The 22,558-nt window shown below is 33.1% G+C and overlaps 1 protein-coding gene across 12 annotated transcripts in view; it reads left to right on the forward strand.

Annotated features, from left to right (window-relative positions):
• Positions 1-22,558, forward strand: part of LOC140924107 (triple functional domain protein-like) — a 115,155-nt gene that overhangs the window by 23,829 nt on the left and 68,768 nt on the right. For all 12 annotated transcript variants that reach the window (XM_073374117.1, XM_073374108.1, XM_073374113.1 and 9 more), the window contains 3 exons: positions 5,239-5,352; positions 7,624-8,013; positions 11,878-12,000. In XM_073374117.1, the coding sequence (XP_073230218.1) occupies positions 5,239-5,352; positions 7,624-8,013; positions 11,878-12,000 (627 nt within the window). The remainder of the gene's footprint in view (positions 1-5,238; positions 5,353-7,623; positions 8,014-11,877; positions 12,001-22,558) is intronic.

Here is a 22,558-nt window from a genome sequence, read left to right on the forward strand (position 1 = left end):
TTTGCTGCACATGTGCGGATTCTGTGGCCATACTATAGACCCTGTCTTAGTCACTTTGGGGTAAAAAGTGGTTCTATTTCCCTTTTTGGTTCCTCTCTTGGTTTCCTCCAAATGTAGTCAGGAGTTACGTTCATTATAACCGGGGGAACCCCATAATAGTCAATCCAGTCATGAAAATGTGACCCCATCTGCAATCCCAACTTTGGGCCTGTTTACATGAAGGTGGGAAACCCCAGGTAGGTGAGGTAACATGTGGTGGGTTACCCCACTTAACATGTAAACGTGATCACATTAAAATGAGAGATAAAATGGACAGGTGGGTTACCCCACCTAAGCGGGTTACCTTACGTATTTGGGGTACCCCACTTTCATGTAAACAGGCCCTTAGTCACTTTCTTTTTGTGCATCTACCTTACAGAGCCTTTCAACTTGGTCATCTTGAAATGAAGTAACACATTTGTTAAACTTAATGTGGTGTAAAACTTTCTATTTTTAAACCCCTACATACCTGAATTGTTTGCCCCCCCCCCAAAATCCTGAAAATGTGTGACCTCATTCTAGTAACTCTTATAAAAATGTAACCCCATAATAGCCAATCCAGTTGTGAAAATGCAACCCCATCCAGCGGAACATACCCATTAGCCTACTACTAGGAAGTACCCCTCCCCGGGCACCCCAGCCCCTTCTGACATTGCTGTCTGCTTACCGGTATATTATTGTCTTGTTGTCTTGAGTAGTCAGATAGTGCTGGGATTCACGGCAGTCTTGCAATTACAAAATTATATTTCTTCCATTTTTGTACTCAAACCTGAAAATAAGTTATCTCTTTTACCGCTTTTATTAATATTGATATTGCATAGATTTTACGTTGTAGAAAATTGAACACTTCATTATGATACCGGTCCTGCGTGACGTAGATTCCATAGAGAAGTCAACAATTTACAACAATTAATTTGTCAATGTGCACTCTAAGTTCTGAAGTGTGCAAGACCAATTTGCTGTCTGCAATTTCTCATAGGTTGTCTCTTTCTTTCTGGTTGACAGTGAATTGTGTGATTTAAAACTAAACTAAAATACTGTGGCTAATATATTCAATTGCTCTAATTTTTCTATGTGCATTTAAGGTTAAAAGACACACCATTCTATGTTTTTTAGACTAGGTCATATTACAGAGTACATGCACATAATTTTTTGCTTAGTTTATAATAATCATCAACAGGTAAGTACTACAGCAAACCTTTCTCTTTGAACCTTAATGAGAATGAAGTGCTCACGTTTTCTAAATCCTGTTGAGCAGCTGTTAGTTTAAGGAGGTCTGTGGCAATAATCATTCATCATATATTGCCTACAGCACCATTTTCTTTGAGTGACAAGATTTCAAAACAAATATCAAATTTTATCCTATGCTGTTATTTATTTTCATATCCTTTCTATTATGAAACGTAAAACAAAAGAAAATGAACCCATGTGGCTGGTGACTTTATGCAGATGAGATTTACAACAGGAAGCCAAGGGTTTATACACGTCAGATACCAAGTTTTGAATTTGCAGTGGCTTGATTTGATGACTAAACTTTGTAGTACATAAAAAGATAAATCTTCCATTTTGTAATGAGACTTCTAATATCCTGTAGATGTCATGGATAAACTTTTTCAAAGGTATTGCTACTAAATGTATTATTTGCTTAAGGAAAAAACCTTCATTTATAAGCAGATATATCCTCTTGTATAGACATTCCTGTTCATTCATGCGTGAATTTGTGTTAGAAACTCTGTATTTTGAAAAAACGTGACAACATATAATATATTTTACTCAAACTTTTAATAGGAAGTTATGTGTTTGATTCTGCATCTATTTTCACATCATTGATGATTAAGTTTAAACTATTTCTGCTTGCTGACTTTTAACATTTTCATTTTCTTTATATGTCAATATTTGCCTGTCTATTACAAATCTGTGATATTGTACATGTACATTCACAGAGTGAATATATGTTAATAGCATGGTAAACCTATGTACCATTATATCTCTTGCTTCAAATCTGGCAAAGGCCTCATAGTTTTCAATTTAGGTGCTCACCATTTCTTAGATACCTGCCTTTCTTAATTTTGAATAATTCAAAAGTTGAAGGCACTTTCCCTAGATTGAACATCACTTGACTTTTTCCCTGTGGGCATTATTTTAATGAGTTACCTTATGTGTTCCTGTAAGATATTTAAAAATGAGGTCACTTTGTATGTTCTGTGTTGGCTTAGATTGTGAATTAAATTTTGTTTTTTCACAGTTACTTTAAACAGCAAATTTAAAAATGCACTTTTTGTTTTGTAATATTTTTTTAGCAATATTTAATCGTTTTAATTTACTGAAGTCTAACTTCATGGCAAAGCCACAAGGACACAAGCAAAGGAAATGAATAAACATGTATATTTACTTTCTTTGCTTGCATTGCTTGCTTTCAGATGAATTTGAATTAATGTTTATATTTTGTTTATAATTAAGAAACCAATCATAGCATTGCACTGGTCTTTTTACATGAATTTCATTTTGCCTGATTGTATGTTGTTTTGAAACATTTGCTAAAACATCTTACGTTGAAGCAGAAGTATATTTTGCCTTGTAGTCTTGTTTGACTTTTAAGTCACTCTTTACTTTTGAATTTATTTGTTACAAAAATGGGATCAGACTAAGAAGAGCAGTAATTTTTTATTCAAATAATGATGGGTATATAACATGTACATGTGGTTAGACAAACAGGTGTTACTTTATGCTTGTCAACTTTGATCTTTTCTTTTTTTTCCCAGCTCTCTTACTGAATAAATAAAAGACCCTATATTAAAAGACCCTATCTTTTGTACTCAACTTACCAGCTGATTGTAACTTTGTGATTTAAATTAAAATCTGAGAAACAACGTGTGAAACTTTGCATGTAAATAAGCTGTACTTCTCAAATTGTTACAGTATTTAGGATTTGGTTACATGTTAATTTTGCTTACCCTTGAAAATTCATTTTGCTCCCAGTAAGAATGAGATAATGTACAACCAAAAATCATTGTAACTTGTTTCATTCTCATTGATCACAGAGGTGAGATTTTTATCTTTTTAGTTTATCCCTTCTGCCAAAGCAAAGACAACAATAATTGCCACATAGTCCACATGTATGATTTAAACTACATTTCTTGTCATTTAAGGTAATGTATGTTTAGTGTAATTTAAAATATATTTAACAGAAATAAGGTCAGGACTCAGTGGTGATGTTGAGGATTCTAGCTTTGTTTTGCTTATACCTTAGAGTTTTGGAAAAGTTTGTTTTTTACCTATAATGCTTTTCCTGATGTTGAAAATAGTCAATTTTAGTCCTATAAATTATATCACATAATGTAACGTTGTCAAAATTTTGCTTTCCTTGTGTGATTTCACTGTAGTTTCAAAATGTAACTTTTTGATAAAAAAATTACATTTTGGTTATGCAGAAGCTATCTTTTAGTTTTGTTTTTGTCAATTATTGTATTGTTAAAAGACCACATGTCCTAAGATTGTATCTCAACCACTCTTGTTGATCATGTCTACAACTAAAAAGAGCCGAACAAACGCTTAATTCTCTCTTTTCTTTAAAGAAATGCATAGGAAACTTAGAGCCTGTTATTTGCAGTAAGCTAAGCCTCATGTCATTTTATAATAATAACAAAACTAACATTGCCTTGAAGAAAATTCTGCGTCATGTTAAGTGACTGTACTTATAAACTTTTTTTAGAATTTTAACCTTGTTTTGAGTAAGAAATTCAGGACCTTACCCTTTGAATGCAAACATATTTGCGGTCGTCGGTTCTCTCTGCAAATAAGTCTATATATGTTTGCAGGCTTTCAGATTGAACCTAAACTAGTGAGTTTTTACTTCAGAGTGAAATCTTGATTAGGCAGAGGTATTATAATTATTTATAACGTAATATTCTACTTTCTAATTTTATTGTTTCGTTGAAATTCTTACATGTATGACTGTGTAATCAACAGTGTAAATCAGAAGGCATACTGATAGTTTTGAGTGGTTTCAGTTTAGATAGCGTCATCAGTTTTGCGTATGAGCTATAGCACTTGAGAATTGAACAAACCTGTATTTGCAATATGGCAGTCAAGAAAATGTGGTCATAATCATCTGCCTTAACTTGCAATTTTCACATGATCCATTATTTCATGAGTGCATCTGTGTCAGTTTGTTGATCTTTGACATTGGTTAGCTCAAGCATGCTGGCAAAAAATTAACCTAACTCCTAACAGTAGTGAAACAAAAAAAGGACCAAAAATTTATATTTGTGTTTGTAAAATCCTAAAAAATAAGTAGTTCTATGCAGCCGTTCTGCAACAGAGAGTTGCCATTTGAATGGTGACACCATAGATACTTATCCACAGATTTAAAAGTTAGCATCACAAATAATCTTGCAATAACTTTGTGTAGGTGTGTATGGGTTAAAAACCTTTTACCTGTGGTCAGAACTATTTATCATGCTGAAGACTAACTCAGCATGTTTCATAGTTACCATATATATTAATTATCCATTTTAAATATCCAAAGGAAATTATTACCTGGTAGGGATCTTGAAGGCTGCTAAACAAAAATTATTATTGATGTGCTTCATAAATTAAGATTGAAATGAACTCTGTTCAGTATGAAGGTGGTAAAGTGCAAAGTTTAATGAACACAAGTCATTCTAGATTTGATTACAAAATGTTTGTCACTGGATTTGCACATTTTGTTGCTTGGATATAACAGATAATTTTTCAAGTGTTTGATCTGCTGTAAGCCTGTTTACGGCTAATTTTACGCAAGGTAACCCAGCACAGCGCTGTAGGAAAGTACAGTTCAGGTTTTCTCAGTTTAGGGTTTAGCATTGGTTTTTCTTCGACACACTACCTTGTAAAGTCAAAGCACATTATTTTACCCAATTGCTTTGATTCTGTGTTTTAAGCATTAAAGAATGATAGATTGAACTACTCAAAATAAATCTGAACTTGCTACATTTGTATGGTGTTATGTTCATGTGTAAGAATCGTAGACACTTAATATTTGCATTGCAGCTTCTAATGTGTAAGGTGTCATGTAGAGTAGGTAGTTCAAGTGATAAAAATGATATTTTTACTGGTCTGTGTCCAGTTGGCTTCTCTAAGTCTTGATCTTTGATTAAAATTAAGCAATGTTTTGAGACCATTCTACAGTAATTTAATGATGCCTTTTTTGTTTTGCAGACATCCCTTACATCCCTGGATGGTCTCACTAAGTTCATCGACCTCAATCAACTAATTTCAGAACTTGGTGGTTCTTTTAAGTATGACCATTCAAAGTGGATCAATATGCGAATGGTACGTTAACATGCTGGGCCTCCTGGCTTTTCTTATGGATGAATGTTTATTGTCCGTAGAATCCCATTTTTTCAAAGCTCGTGGGGAAATGGAAATCAGTTTGAAAAAGTGGCAAAGACTTGTATTTCTACTATTATACTACTACATGAAAAATTACTGCAATTTGATTGGCTTAGAGCAGTGGTATTTCAGCTTAATTTGAAATACCTACATGTGAAAATTACAAAACCATTGCGGGTAGTAGTATAAACAAATAATAGCAGGATTTATACGTGATATTTGGCATAAATACCACTCGTGACGTTTCAAAATTGTCTCAAATTTCACTCGCTTAACGGCTCGTGAAATTACGTATGACAATTTCGAAAATATCACTCGTGGTATTTATGCCAAATACCACTACAAATCATGCTATTACCTATACTTTAATTACAGTATTGGGTTTGGAAAGGAAATGTTAATAATATGATAATAATATAGTATTATATTCATAATAGTAATAACAATATTTATTGGTCCAAAACGTATTAGGAGGTACGAAAAATCACCACAAGTTCTAAAAATCCTTATAGGACACTGTACTTGTTGTTCTGTACCTGCTGCAGTATTTTCTGGGTAGACCATTTTGTTGAACATGTACATTTTTGCGTTCAACGTTAGGAGAGTGTAACACATAATTTTGTGATTCCTGTGGTACTTAGTTGGGATTCCTGTGATACTCAAGGGTGACCTTTGGTGGTACTCATTTCATCGTATGTCTGCATTTTCTGTGCCATCTTGAATAATTTATCTCTTGGGCACAAAAATGTTAAATACAAATAATTTGACGTATAGTATTAGCAATGGTCTCGTGGTGCAATGGATAATGTGTTTCCCTTACATGCCGAAGGTCTCAGGTTCGACTCCCGCTGGGTGAGACTTTTTCTTTTTTTCGTAGTCGTTTTGTTTTGTTTTGTTTTGTGTCTTCTTTTAAAAAACATGTAGGAAGTGTTTTGCAACATCAATACGCTCTTCTCACATATGGTAATATGCCCGTCTAACCTCGTTTACGGGTAAAAATTCTTTTGAAATTCAAATACAAAAATGTCGTCTGATTAGCATTTCAAAGGATTTTTTACTCAAAAACGAGGTTAGACGGGCATATTACCATACGTGAGAAGAGCGTATTTATTAGGAAATAATGTCACATTTGACAGTTAAGCTAAAAAAGCCCAAACGCACTTCCTAATCTGAGAATACTACTATTCTTAAGTCTTAATTTAGACCATTTGAGGCCATTTAACTCCTCCAGGGATAGAAGATGATTATGTTATGACTGAGATAGTATTATAATGTAGTCATGACAACAGTGTTTTTTACATAAAAGCTAACATGTTATTGTGATATGTGAAAATATCACTTCTTAAAAGTAGATAAAAATTTATTTTTGTTTGATAATAAGTAATACATATTTTAGTGCTAAATCTTTTTGTTAAGCCTTTTCGCTCCTTAATTGTTTTCCTTGAATAAATTCAAATGAAAATGACTCAGTCTGACATTTGCAGTACAAAATTTAACAATAATTATTGTTAAGCTTAAGTGGTATAATTGTAATTTATTTGATTTCACTTGTATCTAAACATTCAAAAAGAAGTTTTTGAAAGTAGGTGATGAGATATTTAACTGGTAGATAAATGTCATATTGTGGCTGATACCACCTGTTGACAAATCACAGCTGCTGTACTGAAAAATATTGTTGAGCTAATGAATAATATGACTTTTATTTCATTTATTGGTGTTGAAGTACAATGGCCTTGTTTGCCAAAAATTTTTGAAACTGCTGCTTGATTACAAATGTGTTTGTTCAGAGGTTGGAAATTTGTTTTCTGTGTGTAAATCACAGATTTATCTTTAACTGTTTTTATCCAAAGCTTTAATCAAGGAAATTATAAAACCAGACCAAGGTTGTTATTTCACTGTGTATGTGAAAGGAAAGTCAAGATAATACTTTCAATTAGTTGTTTTGATTTTTGATATATATTTTTATTAACAGCTGCTAAAGTTATTTAAAAACCAATAAGAATACAGCATAAGATTGTATCTTTGTGAAACTTAATTATTGTGGTCAGCAAACATGATTAAAACATGAAAGCTTGTAGACATATTTCAAATCAAATTGTTGAAGTCATTTTCAGTGGTTCCTACAAAAATAAGAACATGCCGCAAGAGTTTAGCGCAAGGTTATACGAGAGTTTTGATAACATGTGCAAAATATCAATGCTTCTCTTGCAGGCTCTGGAAAAATTTCTGTATGAGGCCTCGTCTCTGTTAGCGAAATTAGAGGAAATTGAAGATGGATTAAGCCAGGGAGATTTTGCAGATACTCTCGAGGGACTCAAGGATCAAATCAAACATAATCAACATGTAAAGAAGTGGATAGTAAAAGCACCTGTAGAAGTCTTGCAGGATGAAGGGGAGAAACTACGTAGTACAATTCAAAATCCTGAACATAGTAGTGATGGTTTTACGCCAGAGGATGTCAACAAAGCAGAACTTCAGATACAAGAATTAATACAAGGTCTTCATTCAAAGCGGCAAAAGTTGCGAGAGTTATGGAATCTACGGAAATTAAAACTGGATCAGTGCTACCAGTATCGGGTGTTTCAACAAGATGCTGAAAAGGTACGGATAAGTGTTTGCAACTGTCTGATTTCCTTCCTCAGAAATTATTTGTGCTAAAAGAAATGTTACTTGTTTCAGATTTCTTGTATTGCACTGACCTCAGTACCTAATAAAAACATACTGCGGTGAAGCCGTACTGTGCAGTGTGATTTAAAGTAGGAGCTTGCAAGTATACTGTTTTTATTTCACCGTTCAAGTCCCAAACGTGGCCAACATAAATTTTCTTCTAACAATGTCAAAATATAAACAAGAGAAAAGGTTATGAGAATTAGAAATGATCACCTAAGGAAAATAATTTTGATCTTTGAACAAATTCTCTCAACTATTCCTCTAAGGAAATATATAGGAATCAGTTTGGAGAATTTGTTTGTGAATATATAGGGGGTGAAAGGGTTAGACAGGGGGTAACCACGATCGACTTCTAAAATATAATTAACTGCTTAATTCTCCTTCCAATTTGCCTTGCATTTTCTTATTCATCAAATGGGAGAATTTGATAATAGATCATCAGTCAATTACAGTTTTAATGCTTAGGCCTTAGGTCGTTCAGTGTATCTACATGTAACTTCAGATCTGGAGATCTGCAGGCTCTAGCTAGCCTTAGCTTCACCACAATCCTTTCCTTAAAAAGATGCACTTTATTTGAGTGTTTAAAAGGACTAACTGAGGACTCCTAATGGAAACAGGAACACCAATTTACGCAGTCATCTAAGAGCCGCTTGCAGGGTCAAGGCAGTACCTTCATTTCTCAGTCATTTTAAGCCCCTGTCTGGGGAATTGAACCTGCGACCTCCCACTCTGCAGTCAAACAGCTGATGATAACCTGATTGTACCTTCAAGAATCAATTTACATCTTTTTCATGTTTCTCAAAAGCCGTTTTGCGCTTTTTCTTTTTCCACTTTTCACTCTAAAAAAAAACTAATACTGCAGAAGAGTATTAAGTTTGTAGTACTACTCATTTAAACAGCCAAGCAGGCTACAATCTTTAAAAGTAGGCCTTTATATTATCATTACCAACTAAGACCAGGGTTGTCAAAAAAGGCTGGCCACTGGCAAAAATCACCGCCTACTTGGTTAGTATCAGCCTGCTACTCTGCTTGGCATTTCTTTACGGAGGGTGTTTTTTAAATAAAATATCCCTGGACTGGCTGCTTACTTTGACAACTGAGCTGTCTACTTCAAGACTTTCTGACAACCTTGCTAAGACTTCCATTATCATGTTATTTTGTAAAACTTGAAAAAAAGTACAAAATACAAAAAAAAAAAAAGAGAGAGAGAGAGGTTCATTTATAAGGTCACACTGTAGGATTCCTTCAATAGGTTCAAAAGTTAAAACTTCATATCAGTTGTCTGTGGAAATGAAAAATTTAATGATAGTTTAAGTGAAGAAAATTAACGTAAGACTTGAAAACAAAAAATTCAAAGCAGAGCTAATTGAATATGTTTTGAACTTAATTTCACTTATTTCAAAAAGAAGTTCAGGAACAACAATACTTAAACTAAAGCTTCCTTTTTGCAAGGCTTAATAAATTGAAAGTTACAGTTACATTATAAAAGAATTGCCCTGCTTCATCTTTAAAGTTATTTAATTTTTTGTGACCTTGAGATATAATTTTAATAGTGAAGTAGATAATAAATTGTAGGAAGATGAAAAGCAATTTCAAAGACCTTATTAAAAAATTGGCACTGAAATTAAACATAACTAACATTTTAATATTTTCTTTCCTTCATAGGATTTATCCTTTCATTAAAATACGCCCTGTTATGTATTATACTTCTCACTTGGCTGTTTTCCCTGGCAGGAGAGATCTAGTTTTTCAAAAGTAATAAAACCTCTAAGCAGGTTTCCAATGCTTTGTTTTTGACAAACTTATTAGCAGTTTTATTGTTTGTAGTTCAATGACTTTCAAAGAATTTAGGTCAGGGGGATTATGTGGTTTTGTAAAGATCTGTGGTATACCAGCTTTTTGAGTTTTAAACATGATAGAAGTAGTTACAAATAGACAATGAAACTTTATGGCTAGTACATTTTCTGCTTGTAGTATTTTTTTTCAGATTTCGGAGGTAAAATGTCATGTTGTGAACATTTTAATTATAACCAGAAAAGATATCTTGTGGTCTTTTGCCCTTTTTTGCTGAACATATTGTATTTTATGTTTTGGGGTAAAATATTAAAAACTTTACCGATCATTGCTTTAAACTAAAAAGATCTTTTCACATTTGATCTCAAAACTTAATGTATATTTTCAATTTGTTTTTTGTTGGTGAAATACAGTCCATATTAAATTGTGTCGTCAGTGACCTAAATAAAGCGCATAATTGCCTTTTTCTTTTGAAACCGCAGGAGCTTATTATAAGCTTTGTCAAAATGCCTTCTTGGTCTTTGATCCTAGCCGTTTATTGTACTCAATCAAAAGTGAAAAATTGTAAACAGTTTTGCAAAATTTGCAATTTTTCTTTGGGTATAGATGAATTCAGACAGAGCTCATTAAAAATTTATTGCCTGAAGTCTAAGAGCAGACATACAGTCTGCTGACCAGAAAGGCAGAGATTATTTACTGTGATATTATCCGTGGAAGAGGATTAGAGAGCCTGAAACCATTCGTTTGTCATGGTGAAAGTTCATAACGTGCACATTTAAGTTAGTAAGTAGAGCTACATTCATTCGGAATGTGTTAAGTTCTGTTTAATGACCCCTACATGAAGGTTAACCATGCAGACTTAGGGTACTGTATTATACATTGTTACTTCTCTTAGGAAATCTTGCATCAGAGATAATAGTTAGATGTGCAAATTTAACAAGTAGCATAGGTCACTTTGGGGTGTTACAAAGATGGCTTTTCAAGAATTAAGCTGTCTCATGTGGTGGGGTTATGTGCAGTTTAATTTCTTTCTCTGCATGAGCTGTAGTTTGAGGTTATGTGATATTGTTTGCATCCACCAAATGTTTTTTCAAAGAAATGCTATCTTCATGTCACGTTTTCCATTTTTTTTTACCAATCACTCCTTTTTGAGGGATTATAGGTAAGGGTTAAGCATCATTTTTGCAGAAAAATTCTGATATCACAAAAAATCACCATCATGGTGTATTTTTTGTATCCTGTTTTCTTTAACATAAATTTATGCTGTTACCTGCTTCTTATAAACTCTGACTTTCTTTGAAATAGAATTTCTTATTAGTAAAAAAGAAAATTGGATTCTCATCTTGAGTCTGGAAATTAAATAACCCCTGAAATATCTTTTCATATAGTATTGACATCAAATTTAATTTTCTAGATGGGAAATTGCTCAGGTGTGGTATTGAATTATGTCTACCCTGAAAAGTCTTGTCAAAGCTAATTCTGCTTACTTTGTCGTTGATATGGTAATGTAAAATGTGTTCCAATATTTGGCGTCCTATTGGTATAGTATCGTCAACAGCTGCAGTGAAAAAGATTTTTTGACTGGGTAATCTTCAATTCATATTATGAACAATATTATGTCCTTGTCTACTTTGCTAACTAAAGTGTCACTTTGAGAAGTGGATGTTGGCACATGAATTTTGAAAATTTTTTCTAAAAACCAGCTGGAGCTATAAGAGTTTGCAGTTTGTAGGAATTATTATTTATGTTGTTTTTTTTCTCAATCTTGTTTTAATTTTGTTCTCAGTGAGTCTTGCATGAGAAAAAAAAAGACTTGGCGTTTTGTGTTACTACAGTGCCTTGATCTAAATTAAAAACAAAATTGCCATGAAAAGTAGAATTAGGATTGGTTAGTGTTCATTGAATTCTGTATTGAAACTGTCAATGTGAGCAAATCATTTTTGATACACTAAGTGCAATATCTCTCTTCTCTCCCCTTATTTCTTCCAATTTCTTTTGCAGATGTTGGCATGGATAACAGAGAATCGGCACGAGTTTCTGCTGAATTATGCAGAAATTGGAAATGATATCTCTTCAGCTGAGGAACTTCAGGATGAACATCGCAATTTTGAAAGCAGTTGTATGGTAAGATATTTTATTCACAATGGTCACATTTCTGGTGATAAAATCTACAACCATTGCAGCTGAAATTTGTCCTCAAAATGTTTTTACAATCATAATTGTCATTTCTTCTTGGTTATTTCTCAACTTTAGGTTAGTGTAGTTTGTATTTATGAAACATTTGAAACATCTGGATCATATAACTGTTTCTCCTACAATGCCATTTTAGTTTGCCATGTCTTGATTACTTTAGGGCTCTTGAAAGTTTTAAATCCTATTTCACCATGTATTGAATAATACATATAAATAATATAAGAAATTCTTTATTATTAGTTTTTCTAGTTATGTTCTAGTTAAGAATAAGATTTTCTCCTTTTGTTCCATGTGTTGTATAACTTCTTAGGTGAACATACATGTGACACATCTGCATCAGCTTTGTAATTCCTTAGGCATTTTTGTAGTTGTGTTCTCAATATATTTAATTTTAACATTATCAATTTTTTTTTATTGAGATCCATAGTAACCACTATTGTTTTTTTTTTCATTGACCCCATTTAGTTCAATTTTGTTACGTTTCAAATTTCAAATTTACCATATTTATTTCCTGTGGTACAGTACATAGACAAAACATCTTCAAGGGAACTTCTTTTGATTGGACACAATATAATCATAAGACACAGCCTCTACTGTTGTGGGTTTGCATGACGCTGGCGTATTCACACCCTGAGACAAACTGAAACAATATAAAACTACTTAATAATATTTTTTAAAAACCTTTATCCAGTGAATGAATAAAACTGTCTAAGATACTTAACAGTTTATAGAAAGCTTAGTTTACAGTACTTTTTTAACTTCTTTTTGTTTTTATAAGAGTGTGCAACAGCAAAAATGTCAGAGATTTGCAGATACTGAGCTACCTTCTGACAGGATGAACTGTAATGTAATATGAAGTTTTGTTTTCCCCTTAAGCAAATGCAAAGTGAAATTGGTTTATATTGCAACTGGGGTTGTTTTGTTTCCTTGTACCAAGGTTCAGGGTGTAAGTTATTGTTTTTTTGTGCTTATGTAAAATGTACATTTTGTGTGAAAAAGAAACTAGTAACCATGTACAATACATAAAAAATGTTATTTTGGTTTCTGCTGTGTTAGATGTTGTTAATGTATTCTTTAGTTATGATAATAGAGGCAGACTTAGTTGATGCTTGAATTCACTTACCAAAGATGGCCATGCTTGATGCCATAAACTAATTGTTTCTGTTTGTTGTGTTTAGTTTTTCTCTCTTTTATTCTGGGTGAATAGTTGGCAAAAGGGGAGAGCCCAAGATAGGGCTGCTATTTCACCTATGGGGTTAATAGTATTCAAAATCTGAATAAAAGAAAAATTCCAGCTTAAAAGTTAGAAACTGTACTGTATGGAACTCATGCATGTCTAACGATTAGGCAATGCATAGGGGATGAATGATGTGGTCAATAAGGGATCTTTGCAATTTAATAAAATGTTTATCTTTATTTGATCTTAATTTTTCTCCAAAAAGGTTTCTTTTATAGTAAACGTAAAATAAACATTTATATAGTGTTCACTTTGAAAGGCCCAGGAGGGAACTACAATATTATCACCTGCATTTAATTATTTTTTAAAATATAATTAATTCCACTGGGAGAGAATGTGTTTCAAAACAGTTTTGATTCATTTTAAAAGGTGTCAATAAGCTTTGTATAATTCTTTTTATTGGGTTGCTGGTTCATTGTCTGCATTTTTTCATTTTTAGCTTTTAGCATTTAATGCGTGTGTAACCCTTTAAGCCCCAAGATCCACATACAAATTCTCCAGTCTCATCTCCATACATTTCCTTTAAGAATAGTTGAGAGAATTTGGTTTAAGATCAAAGCATTCTTCCTGTGGTAATCAATTTAGTAATTCTCATAACCTTTACTCTTGATGATCTGCTGATGTTGTTAGGAGAAAATTGATGTTGGTCACTCTTGGGACCTAAAGGGTTAAACCTCAACCACCCACATACAATGCCACATTCCTTGACCTATCTTGTAATGTCATGTATTTCACAACTTGTGTGGGGTGGAACAGATCTTTCAAGCCATACTTAAACGGGCCTGATTTAGTCATTCATGCCAGAGAACAATGCAAAAAATCAAGTTGCATTGCCCTGGAAATTCCACTGAAAATCTTCTTCCACTACCCACCTGTAATTTTTTTTTTTATTATTAAACTAATTTCATGGTCCTTGGGGTTTTCGTGTACACCTCTCCCACTGAAGTGAATAATTATTCAAACCTTAAGTCTTCATAATGACCAGGTTATTTCTTCTTATGATATCAAACATATCTGAATGGCTGTTATTGAGACACTAGTGATGACCAAACATAGTTACCCAGTTTAGGAAAAATTTATTTGTAATTTTTTTAGCAGACCCTGGTTCTTGAGAGGACAATACTTTACTTACCAGTAGACCATAGCCTTTGGTGTCACCCATGTACCGCCCCCTTCCCAGGGGATAATCTCTTATTTATCTATTTAAGCTGTTTTCATAGGTATAAGGGAGTACCCCCACCTTCTCCCAGGATCATGGTCTTCTTTGCAGCTGCTTGGGCTAGAGTCATGCAATGCTTAGTCATGCAATCTTTAGTCACACAATACTTAGTCACACAATTTGTGGGAGGAGGACTCTAAGTAACTGTGCAACCGACACTAGCCATGGAAAAATGCATGTGAGCAAGTTGTGATTGATTATGGTGTGAAAATGTCTGACAAATCACAAACCTTAACAAATATAAAACCAAAGCACTGACAAAATTACTTTTGTCCAGTCGAAAGCTATGGTGAATCTTGTTCAGTTTTTACATATACTTTTCTTGTTCCCAGTTCCAAATGGCATAAGGTCAGCAATATCTCTCCTTCTCATTGAGCTAACTTATTCAAATTAGCGAAGATAACTTATTCAAATTAACTAAGAAGTCCATTGAAATCAATGACTGTCAACCAACATTCACACTACCATAACAAAACAATTGTGCCATGCGAGAATACACTTCTGCCTCATAGTTGATTCTAAGTTGCTATTAATAGTTTTTCTTTCTGCTTGTGGAAAAGGGACAGATAATGGCAATTCCCAGTATATCTTGAGATAGTCACATTAAAATAATGGTGTCATGTGTTATTGATAAAATTCTAAAAATTGGTCAAAATTATTATAATAATATTATTACTGTGAATTACATTGGTTTTTAAGAGATTACATTACTGAAAGAGTGCTTAACGAAAAGTATTTTTTGAGGCAATTCTTCCTTTCATGGGTTTAGATTAAATGGATGAACAAATTAGGCCCCAAAAGTGATGTATAATTATCTCGAATAACTACATTGAATACGCATCTTCACATGTGCTATGATTGTCAAAAAATTATTTACAATTTGTCATCATACATCTTGTTTGATATAATATTTAACAATGTGGTTTCACATTTTATAGTACTTTTTTCAGTTCCTTGAAAATGGAAGAATAAATATTCAAATATAATACTTGAGGGATGGCATAATCAGACCTTTCATCTAGAATTCTTTTCAGTTCTTTTTTATGTTAATACATGACATGAGGACTTCCTGAATTCACTTGTATTAAGTTTTATACTGTGTTTGACAATCATGCCCTGGTGACATTCAGTATTATATACATTTTAGCCAGAAAAAATTGTGTATTTTTTTCCCAAAACCAGAAAAATACTTAACCTTGACAGCATTATATTTTAGGATCTTTGGGTTTGCATGATGTCAGATTAGTAAAACCTAAAAAGCTTATGCCATTATGTTACCACACACCTGTGTCACGTTTCACTCTATTGAACCACAGAACTCTTAATTTGAATAACAAATCTAAAGACCTGTGGCCATGTTATCAAGTGAATTCCTGACACTTATAGGAGTTTAATAATTAAAATTAATTTACCTTGACATATGAATAACAGTGCACAACTATAGTCAATCGGAACCATCGGTTTGTGTTTTAAAATGTTATTGCTATTGGCAACACCCCCAGATTATCAGATACCACATAAGGACAATAATGCTAATGTAATTTGAAATACATGGATGTCTGGTACGATACGGTGTTGAAGTTCAGGCTAGCATCAAGAAATGGAGCTCATGGATCAACTGAGTGAATTTTGATCTGTACGGATAAAAGATGTACAGGCAGCCAAACAAAACTCTCATATGGTAAGGTTATTGTTTTATTTTTACTTACAGACATAATATTTCAGTTAAATCTGCGTCAAGGGGAAATGCCAATAGCAAATCCAGTTACTTGATAAATGTGATGAGAATGCTCTTTGAGGATACAAATCGATTTGAGGAGACAAAAGATGATTTTTTTTCAAGCACTCTTTTTATTAAGATAGAAGTTTTTGTTTTGATCCTTGACGTTTTACAAATTTACTTTTCATTTCTTATAAAATTGCAGATTGTGAATGGGGGAATTTTATTTCTCATTTACTTTTTGTGTTTGGCTATAACTTGCCTATACATACCAAAAATATTCAGTTTAAATAAATGAAAACAAAACCGAAATGGCATTTTCAAAGATTTCTGTTCTACCTAAAAGATTGTCTGCAGCCATTACTTTCTTCCATAGAGGCAGATTTTTCTAATTCTTTCTTAATTGCAAATATGATGAAATGTTTTGAAATAATTCCAACAAAATAAATTATAATTTCTTAAAACAGTCCGTACCAATTCTTGGAATCAGCATTTTAAAATGTGGAAAAATACCTATTAAAAACCAGTATAATGTTGACCTTTTCATTTTTTAAAACTGAGATTTAAATATGGTCTAGTCAGTTTATTACTGGTAATATGTTCGATGTATTTGTGACCTTAGACAGTGTAATTTAATTCATGCTTCTTGTAATTCATCCAAAATACTTTGGATGATTGAAAGTCATGTTACACCTGCCAGAATATTATTACTGTATACATGAATTTTATATTTTTATTTGGATAGGCTTACAAAGGCAAAGAAATAAGAACAGCTATCATGTTTTAGTGTAAACAAGATGCTTTATAAAAGTCTTTATAAGGGAGATGATATATCAGTGACAGTATGCTCTGTACATTAGGCCCTGTGCAATACAAATGAACGTGGAGTTAATTGGTCAGATAGTGTAAACAGTACACTCTGGTTTAGTTTTCTGGTTAATTGGCTATAGAAAAGTGGCAGCCTTAATTGATTATAATGGAGCCATGTCATGTAGGCATATAGATGATCAAATTCTTCACGGATTTGAAGTGGAGTTTATTTGGGCAAAGGCAACATAAATGGTTGTCTGTTTCTCCTTTGTTATGATCGAGTGCAAGTGTTTCACGATGGCCCTCCGATTGTTATGTTCTAATATGTTGTCGTTCTGTTCATAAGGTATGATATTTTTGATGTTCCAGGGTTTAAAATTATTGTTATTGATAACTGCAATTGTTGAGGGTTCAAAATGTAGATACTATTGCTACTGAAAACAGATGAAGGGGTAAAAATTTCCATTTTTACAATCCTGGTGCTCCTTCTAATTTTTTCTTGATCTATGTTTATTTTTGTCATTTTGTTGATGTAAAAATAATCTTAATATTATGTTTCATTTCACCATAAGTCATTTTGCCTTTTTACTGATGAATATTTTTGCCATAATTGTAACTAACATTTTTGTCACAGACATGCATACAAATTATTTTCTTGTATGTCCAGTTCACTTTTCATAAATGAAGTCTTCCTACACAATTAAAATTGATCTTGTACTATATTGCAATTCAGTCTATGTTTCGTGTTGTAATGCTACTGAAAAGAAATAGTTATTTTTGTGCATTCTATGCCATGGTTAATGAAAATTACAGGTCAAGTTTCTTTTTAAAGGCCCTTAAAATTCTTACTCTTTCTTAGGACCTGCAATTTGAATTTATAAGCTTGGTAGTATTTATTTTGTATTTTTGTACATTCACAATTTGGCTTCACTCCTTTTCAAATTTACTCACAGCATGAATGCATTTTGTTTATGCATATCTCTAGGTGTCCATCATATTTTAGTTGACACTATTTTGCAATCTATTCTCTAGCCTTATTGACATTTATGTCAAACTTGTCTCGGTATATTTCTGGTCTTGTTTTCTTTGCAAAAATATATTTTTACTTTGAGCTAGCAGTTGTAGTTAGGCAAGAGTCCTAAGTGGATTTTGGAGCAGTAATTTTTTGCGTGCCATTGTATTGATGTAAGTCACAAACTGAAGTGAACTGTGTTATTTAGAAAATGTCCAAAAGCTAAAGGCAAAATAATTTTATAACTTTTATAGTGGACACTATAGGGACCTTGAGTCAGTGTCCTCTTTAACAAGAGTCCGTAATAGCGGGAGTCTATTTCAGTCAAACATCTGTAATTTATTTTTGCAGGGGATTTCACTGTTGTCTATATTATTAGGGTGTCCGCAAGGCAAGAGTTGACTGTATTTAGATTTATGTGTAGACAATTTTGACTTCATTGGTTTGGCAGGACTGGCATTTGGTCGATTCCTGGGACCATTGTCCTTAAATAACTGAGAAATGAAGGTACTGCCTTTGACCTGCAAATGGCTAGATCTTCACGTGCCTCGGATGACCACGTAAAATAGTGGTCCTGTCTCCATTAGGAGGCACAAATATAAAGTCCTCAATTAGTACTTCCATATTACCTTGACACAAAAAAGTGCTTTTTTTAAAAAACGTTAAAGGTAGTAATTAATGTCAAAACAACAGAGCTGGGCTCCAACTTAGGTAGTAGTTAGACCACACCACTGTGGTCTATTTCTCTGACACTTTTTTTTCTCTGACATGCTATTTTCAAATGGTGATGATGGTGTTTGTTCATCAACACCGATGACGACCTTGACTTCTCCCTTGATGGCTTTGGTTGTTTACCTGTGTTTACAAAAATTTTCCGAAAAATTCCAGTTGGAAAGTAAATGGAACATGACTTTTTGGGTCGTCGCAGCGGAAAATTTCTGGGAGCAATGGAACACCTGAAATGGTAGTCCTGTTTTTCTGGATGGAATCTTCCAAATGGAAATTCGTGTTCCATTTCTTCAAAGCTATCTTAGTTACCAGTTTCTGGTTTCGCAGCTGTTTTTTGGTAAATGGAACTGGTTTATAAAGGGTTAAGTTAATCATTTGTCTCACGATTGTCACTTTGATATTGATTGCGATGTTTTGACTGCACTCTGCAGGTCTTCATCAGGCAACAGTGCTGATTTACTGAGTTGGACTATCTGTACCACTGTGGTTGTTAGTGATTGGTGTATCACAAACCTTGCTCGTGATTGGTGTGTTTCGATTGAAAGAATTGTTGGTATTATTAGAGGAGGAAACTGATCCCTCAGTGGTCCGCTGTGGTAATGGTGGTACAAATAGTCCGTCTCAGTGAATCAACACTGTTGCCTGATGAAGAACTGCAGTGTGCGGTCGAAACATCGCCATCAATAACAAAGTGACAATCGTGAGACAAACAATCCTAAAAGATCCTAAAAGCTTTCCTAAAAACTTTTCCCACCAAAATGAAGCTTAGTGTACTTAATGCTCAGCAAGAAAAAAAAAATGAGGCAAGAAAAGTGAAAAAAAAAGGGAGGAGAGAAAGCAAAAAGTAAAAGTCAAGACTGCTTATGTCACTTTTAAACCCAAAAACCATCGCAAAATTTGCTTTTTGTACATGCCTGAACTTTGCAAGCAAATATTTTGCATCTGGATCAGAAGGCCGCGAAGTGTACGACCTGTAAACGGTTTTGTGCTAGGTTTTAGCTCTTTATAGCACGCCAGTGACCAGAAAACTGCTTGACTAGCTTCAAAATGTGTTTTTCTGGCAAAATCTCCCGGGGTGAATGGGTGATAATTATAGGGAAATGTAGTTCTGCCTTTTGAGTTAATATGGCTTGACCTGCCTATGAGGCATTGTGATAAATTTAATCCTTTGTTCTTAAGCTTAAGGAAAATTAGTGTTAATTGACTGGAATAATTAGTTTGGTTAATTTCCTGAATTCAGGGAATTAAAAACTTACTGGAAATGGAAATCACAGACTGGATTTTGGCATTGTTTTTTTTACCCAGCAGAGTTTTTTTTGTTTATTTTATTTATCAATTTTTTTGCTAAGTATTGCGGACAGTCTCACCTGCTGTCATTGAAAATTTACATCTTTTCACCTCCATTTTCTTTGTGTGAGATAGTCGTGAATTGTGTGAATGTGACAGTACATCATGAAATAGTGTGAATTGACCCAACCCATTTAAAGCATGGTGCAAAGAGAAGACAAGTGCCTGTAAAGACTGGGCCATAACAGATTTGTTGCCTGCCCTATTAGAATAAGACATTTTGTCACCTAACACTCAGGTGATAAGCATCTGAAAAGTCTCTGGCTTCAGGATATGCATGCAGACTCCTATGTGATAATTTAAGTTATTTGCTTTGATGTTCATCCAAGTACTTGTTCAAGGCAAAACTCATTTTAGACTAATTTATTTGGGAGCAAAAGACTTAAATGCAAGTCAGGTCAGTCTGATTAAAGTTTATTTTTCATGGCACAAAGATACATGTATTATGATGTATGTAAGATAAACAAGAATATTTCAATATTATTTTAAACAGTAAGAATTTTAATGTAACTAAATAGAATAAATTTAGAGAGGTTTTAATGTATTTTGGGGATTGTAATGGTTAGTCTAGTTGTGATTTCCATGTTTTTGTATTTTATGGGTTCAAAAGCTGTATAAAATAAGTAACAAATATTAAGATTTTTCAAGCACTGACATTAAACAATGACTGAAATAGAGTAGGTTTTATGTAATTCAAGAAACAAGGTGTATAAACAGTTTAAAGGGGAAGAACAATTTCTGGATTATTAGAAATGAAATTTGAAAATTCATGCTTTGTATACCAGGTTTTAGACTGAGCATTCTATTATGAAGTTTAATTTGCACAAGAATGTGAATGCATTTTTATTTCAAGGGGAGGCTATATTGTTTGTGTTACACTGCTTTTGTTTTCCAGCCACACGTGAAGGCAATTCTTTGTCTCATCTCTCAGCTGTCTCTGGTACCGTATGGTGAATTCACCCGGCTTCTATGAATACTAATTTCCCAAAGTCTGTCATGCAATTATGACCAGTAACTGTGATCTATCTTAGCATTAAAAAAAACCCTGAAGAAACACCTCATTCAGTTAGTTGAGAAGAGAAACCGGTGAGCTTGAATTTTTAAAACTTTTTTCCTCCAATTCCCTAAGAAGCTTTGAAGTGTTCAAAATTGTGTTGTTTGGAATCGATTCAGTCTTGACCATCAGCAACCTGCTATTTACATTAACGTAGAGATTTGTTTTGGGTTTGTTACAAATGAAAATTATAAACTTAGAAAGTATACTAGTTAAAAGAATCTAAATTTAATGAAAATGTTCATTGGCTTCTTAACATGTTGCATGTATTTATATTTCCTGAATAAATACACAAGCATCTTAAACTTTTCCTTCCCTTGCATAATGATTAAATATATAGAGTAGGGGTGAATGTATTATTTGTTAGTTACTAATATTTTCTGTATTTTACTGCAAATACTTGGTGTACTGAAGACCGTTTTTTATTCACAATATTTCCAGTAGGAGCAGAATAATGTTTTTCATTATCCAAGTCCTGACAATTTCTTCATGGATGTCTGATATTTTTGCATGTCTGTCCTTTAAGTCATTACCGATATTGTTCAACTAACCCCATGTCATGTCTTTTTAGAATCTGTTTCGTCCCTCCCATGTTTTATTTTTGTTGGTTGGTTGTCGTACATATATTAATGTCCTTACATGAGGTTTTACAGTGGAGAAGAAAAATAATATATTGCATGTAAGGATTATGTCAAGAAATGTCATTAGTTCTGTCATAACCTGTCTAATCTGAAACAGACATTAAAATAAAATGATTTGAAAACTAATTTAATTAAGCATAAAATACTGTAGATTTTTCTTCTGATTTTAGGTAGAAATCTCTTCCTTATTTTAGTATTAATTATTTTTATTTATGTTTATTAAGAAATTTGCTTGTTGATAAATAACACCAACTATAATTTGATGGCTTTCTTCATTCATATGACCAATTTTTGTACAAATACATTGCTGTTGTTTGGGAGAATTTACATGTTTATAACTTAGTAAGTTCCGTGATATGTCTCCATAGAGACACCCACATGAACCTCCAAGTTACTCTTATGTCCAGAATTAATAAAATCTGCACATTCATTCTGTAAGCTGTTGAAAGGTGAATAAAGAAACAACATAGTACCATGTGATCATAATTTATAGCTACAAAGTTTATTCTGTGAATAGTCACATAAGATTTTATATACAAGCTCATAAAAAAGGAACCACTTCCAATTTCTAAAAAGTTTATGGTTTATTGTTGACTATAAGTTTAAAGAAACACAAATACCAGTCGGTAGTAGACAGTAATATATTTTTTTATTGCAGTGAATTTTTCCAGTTTTGACAGAGACCCCATATGATTTCCCTTGAGTTAAGCTACGTAATAA

Source organism: Porites lutea, chromosome 14 (genome assembly GCF_958299795.1).
Source record: "Porites lutea chromosome 14, jaPorLute2.1, whole genome shotgun sequence".
Taxonomy (NCBI): Eukaryota; Metazoa; Cnidaria; class Anthozoa; order Scleractinia; family Poritidae; genus Porites; species Porites lutea.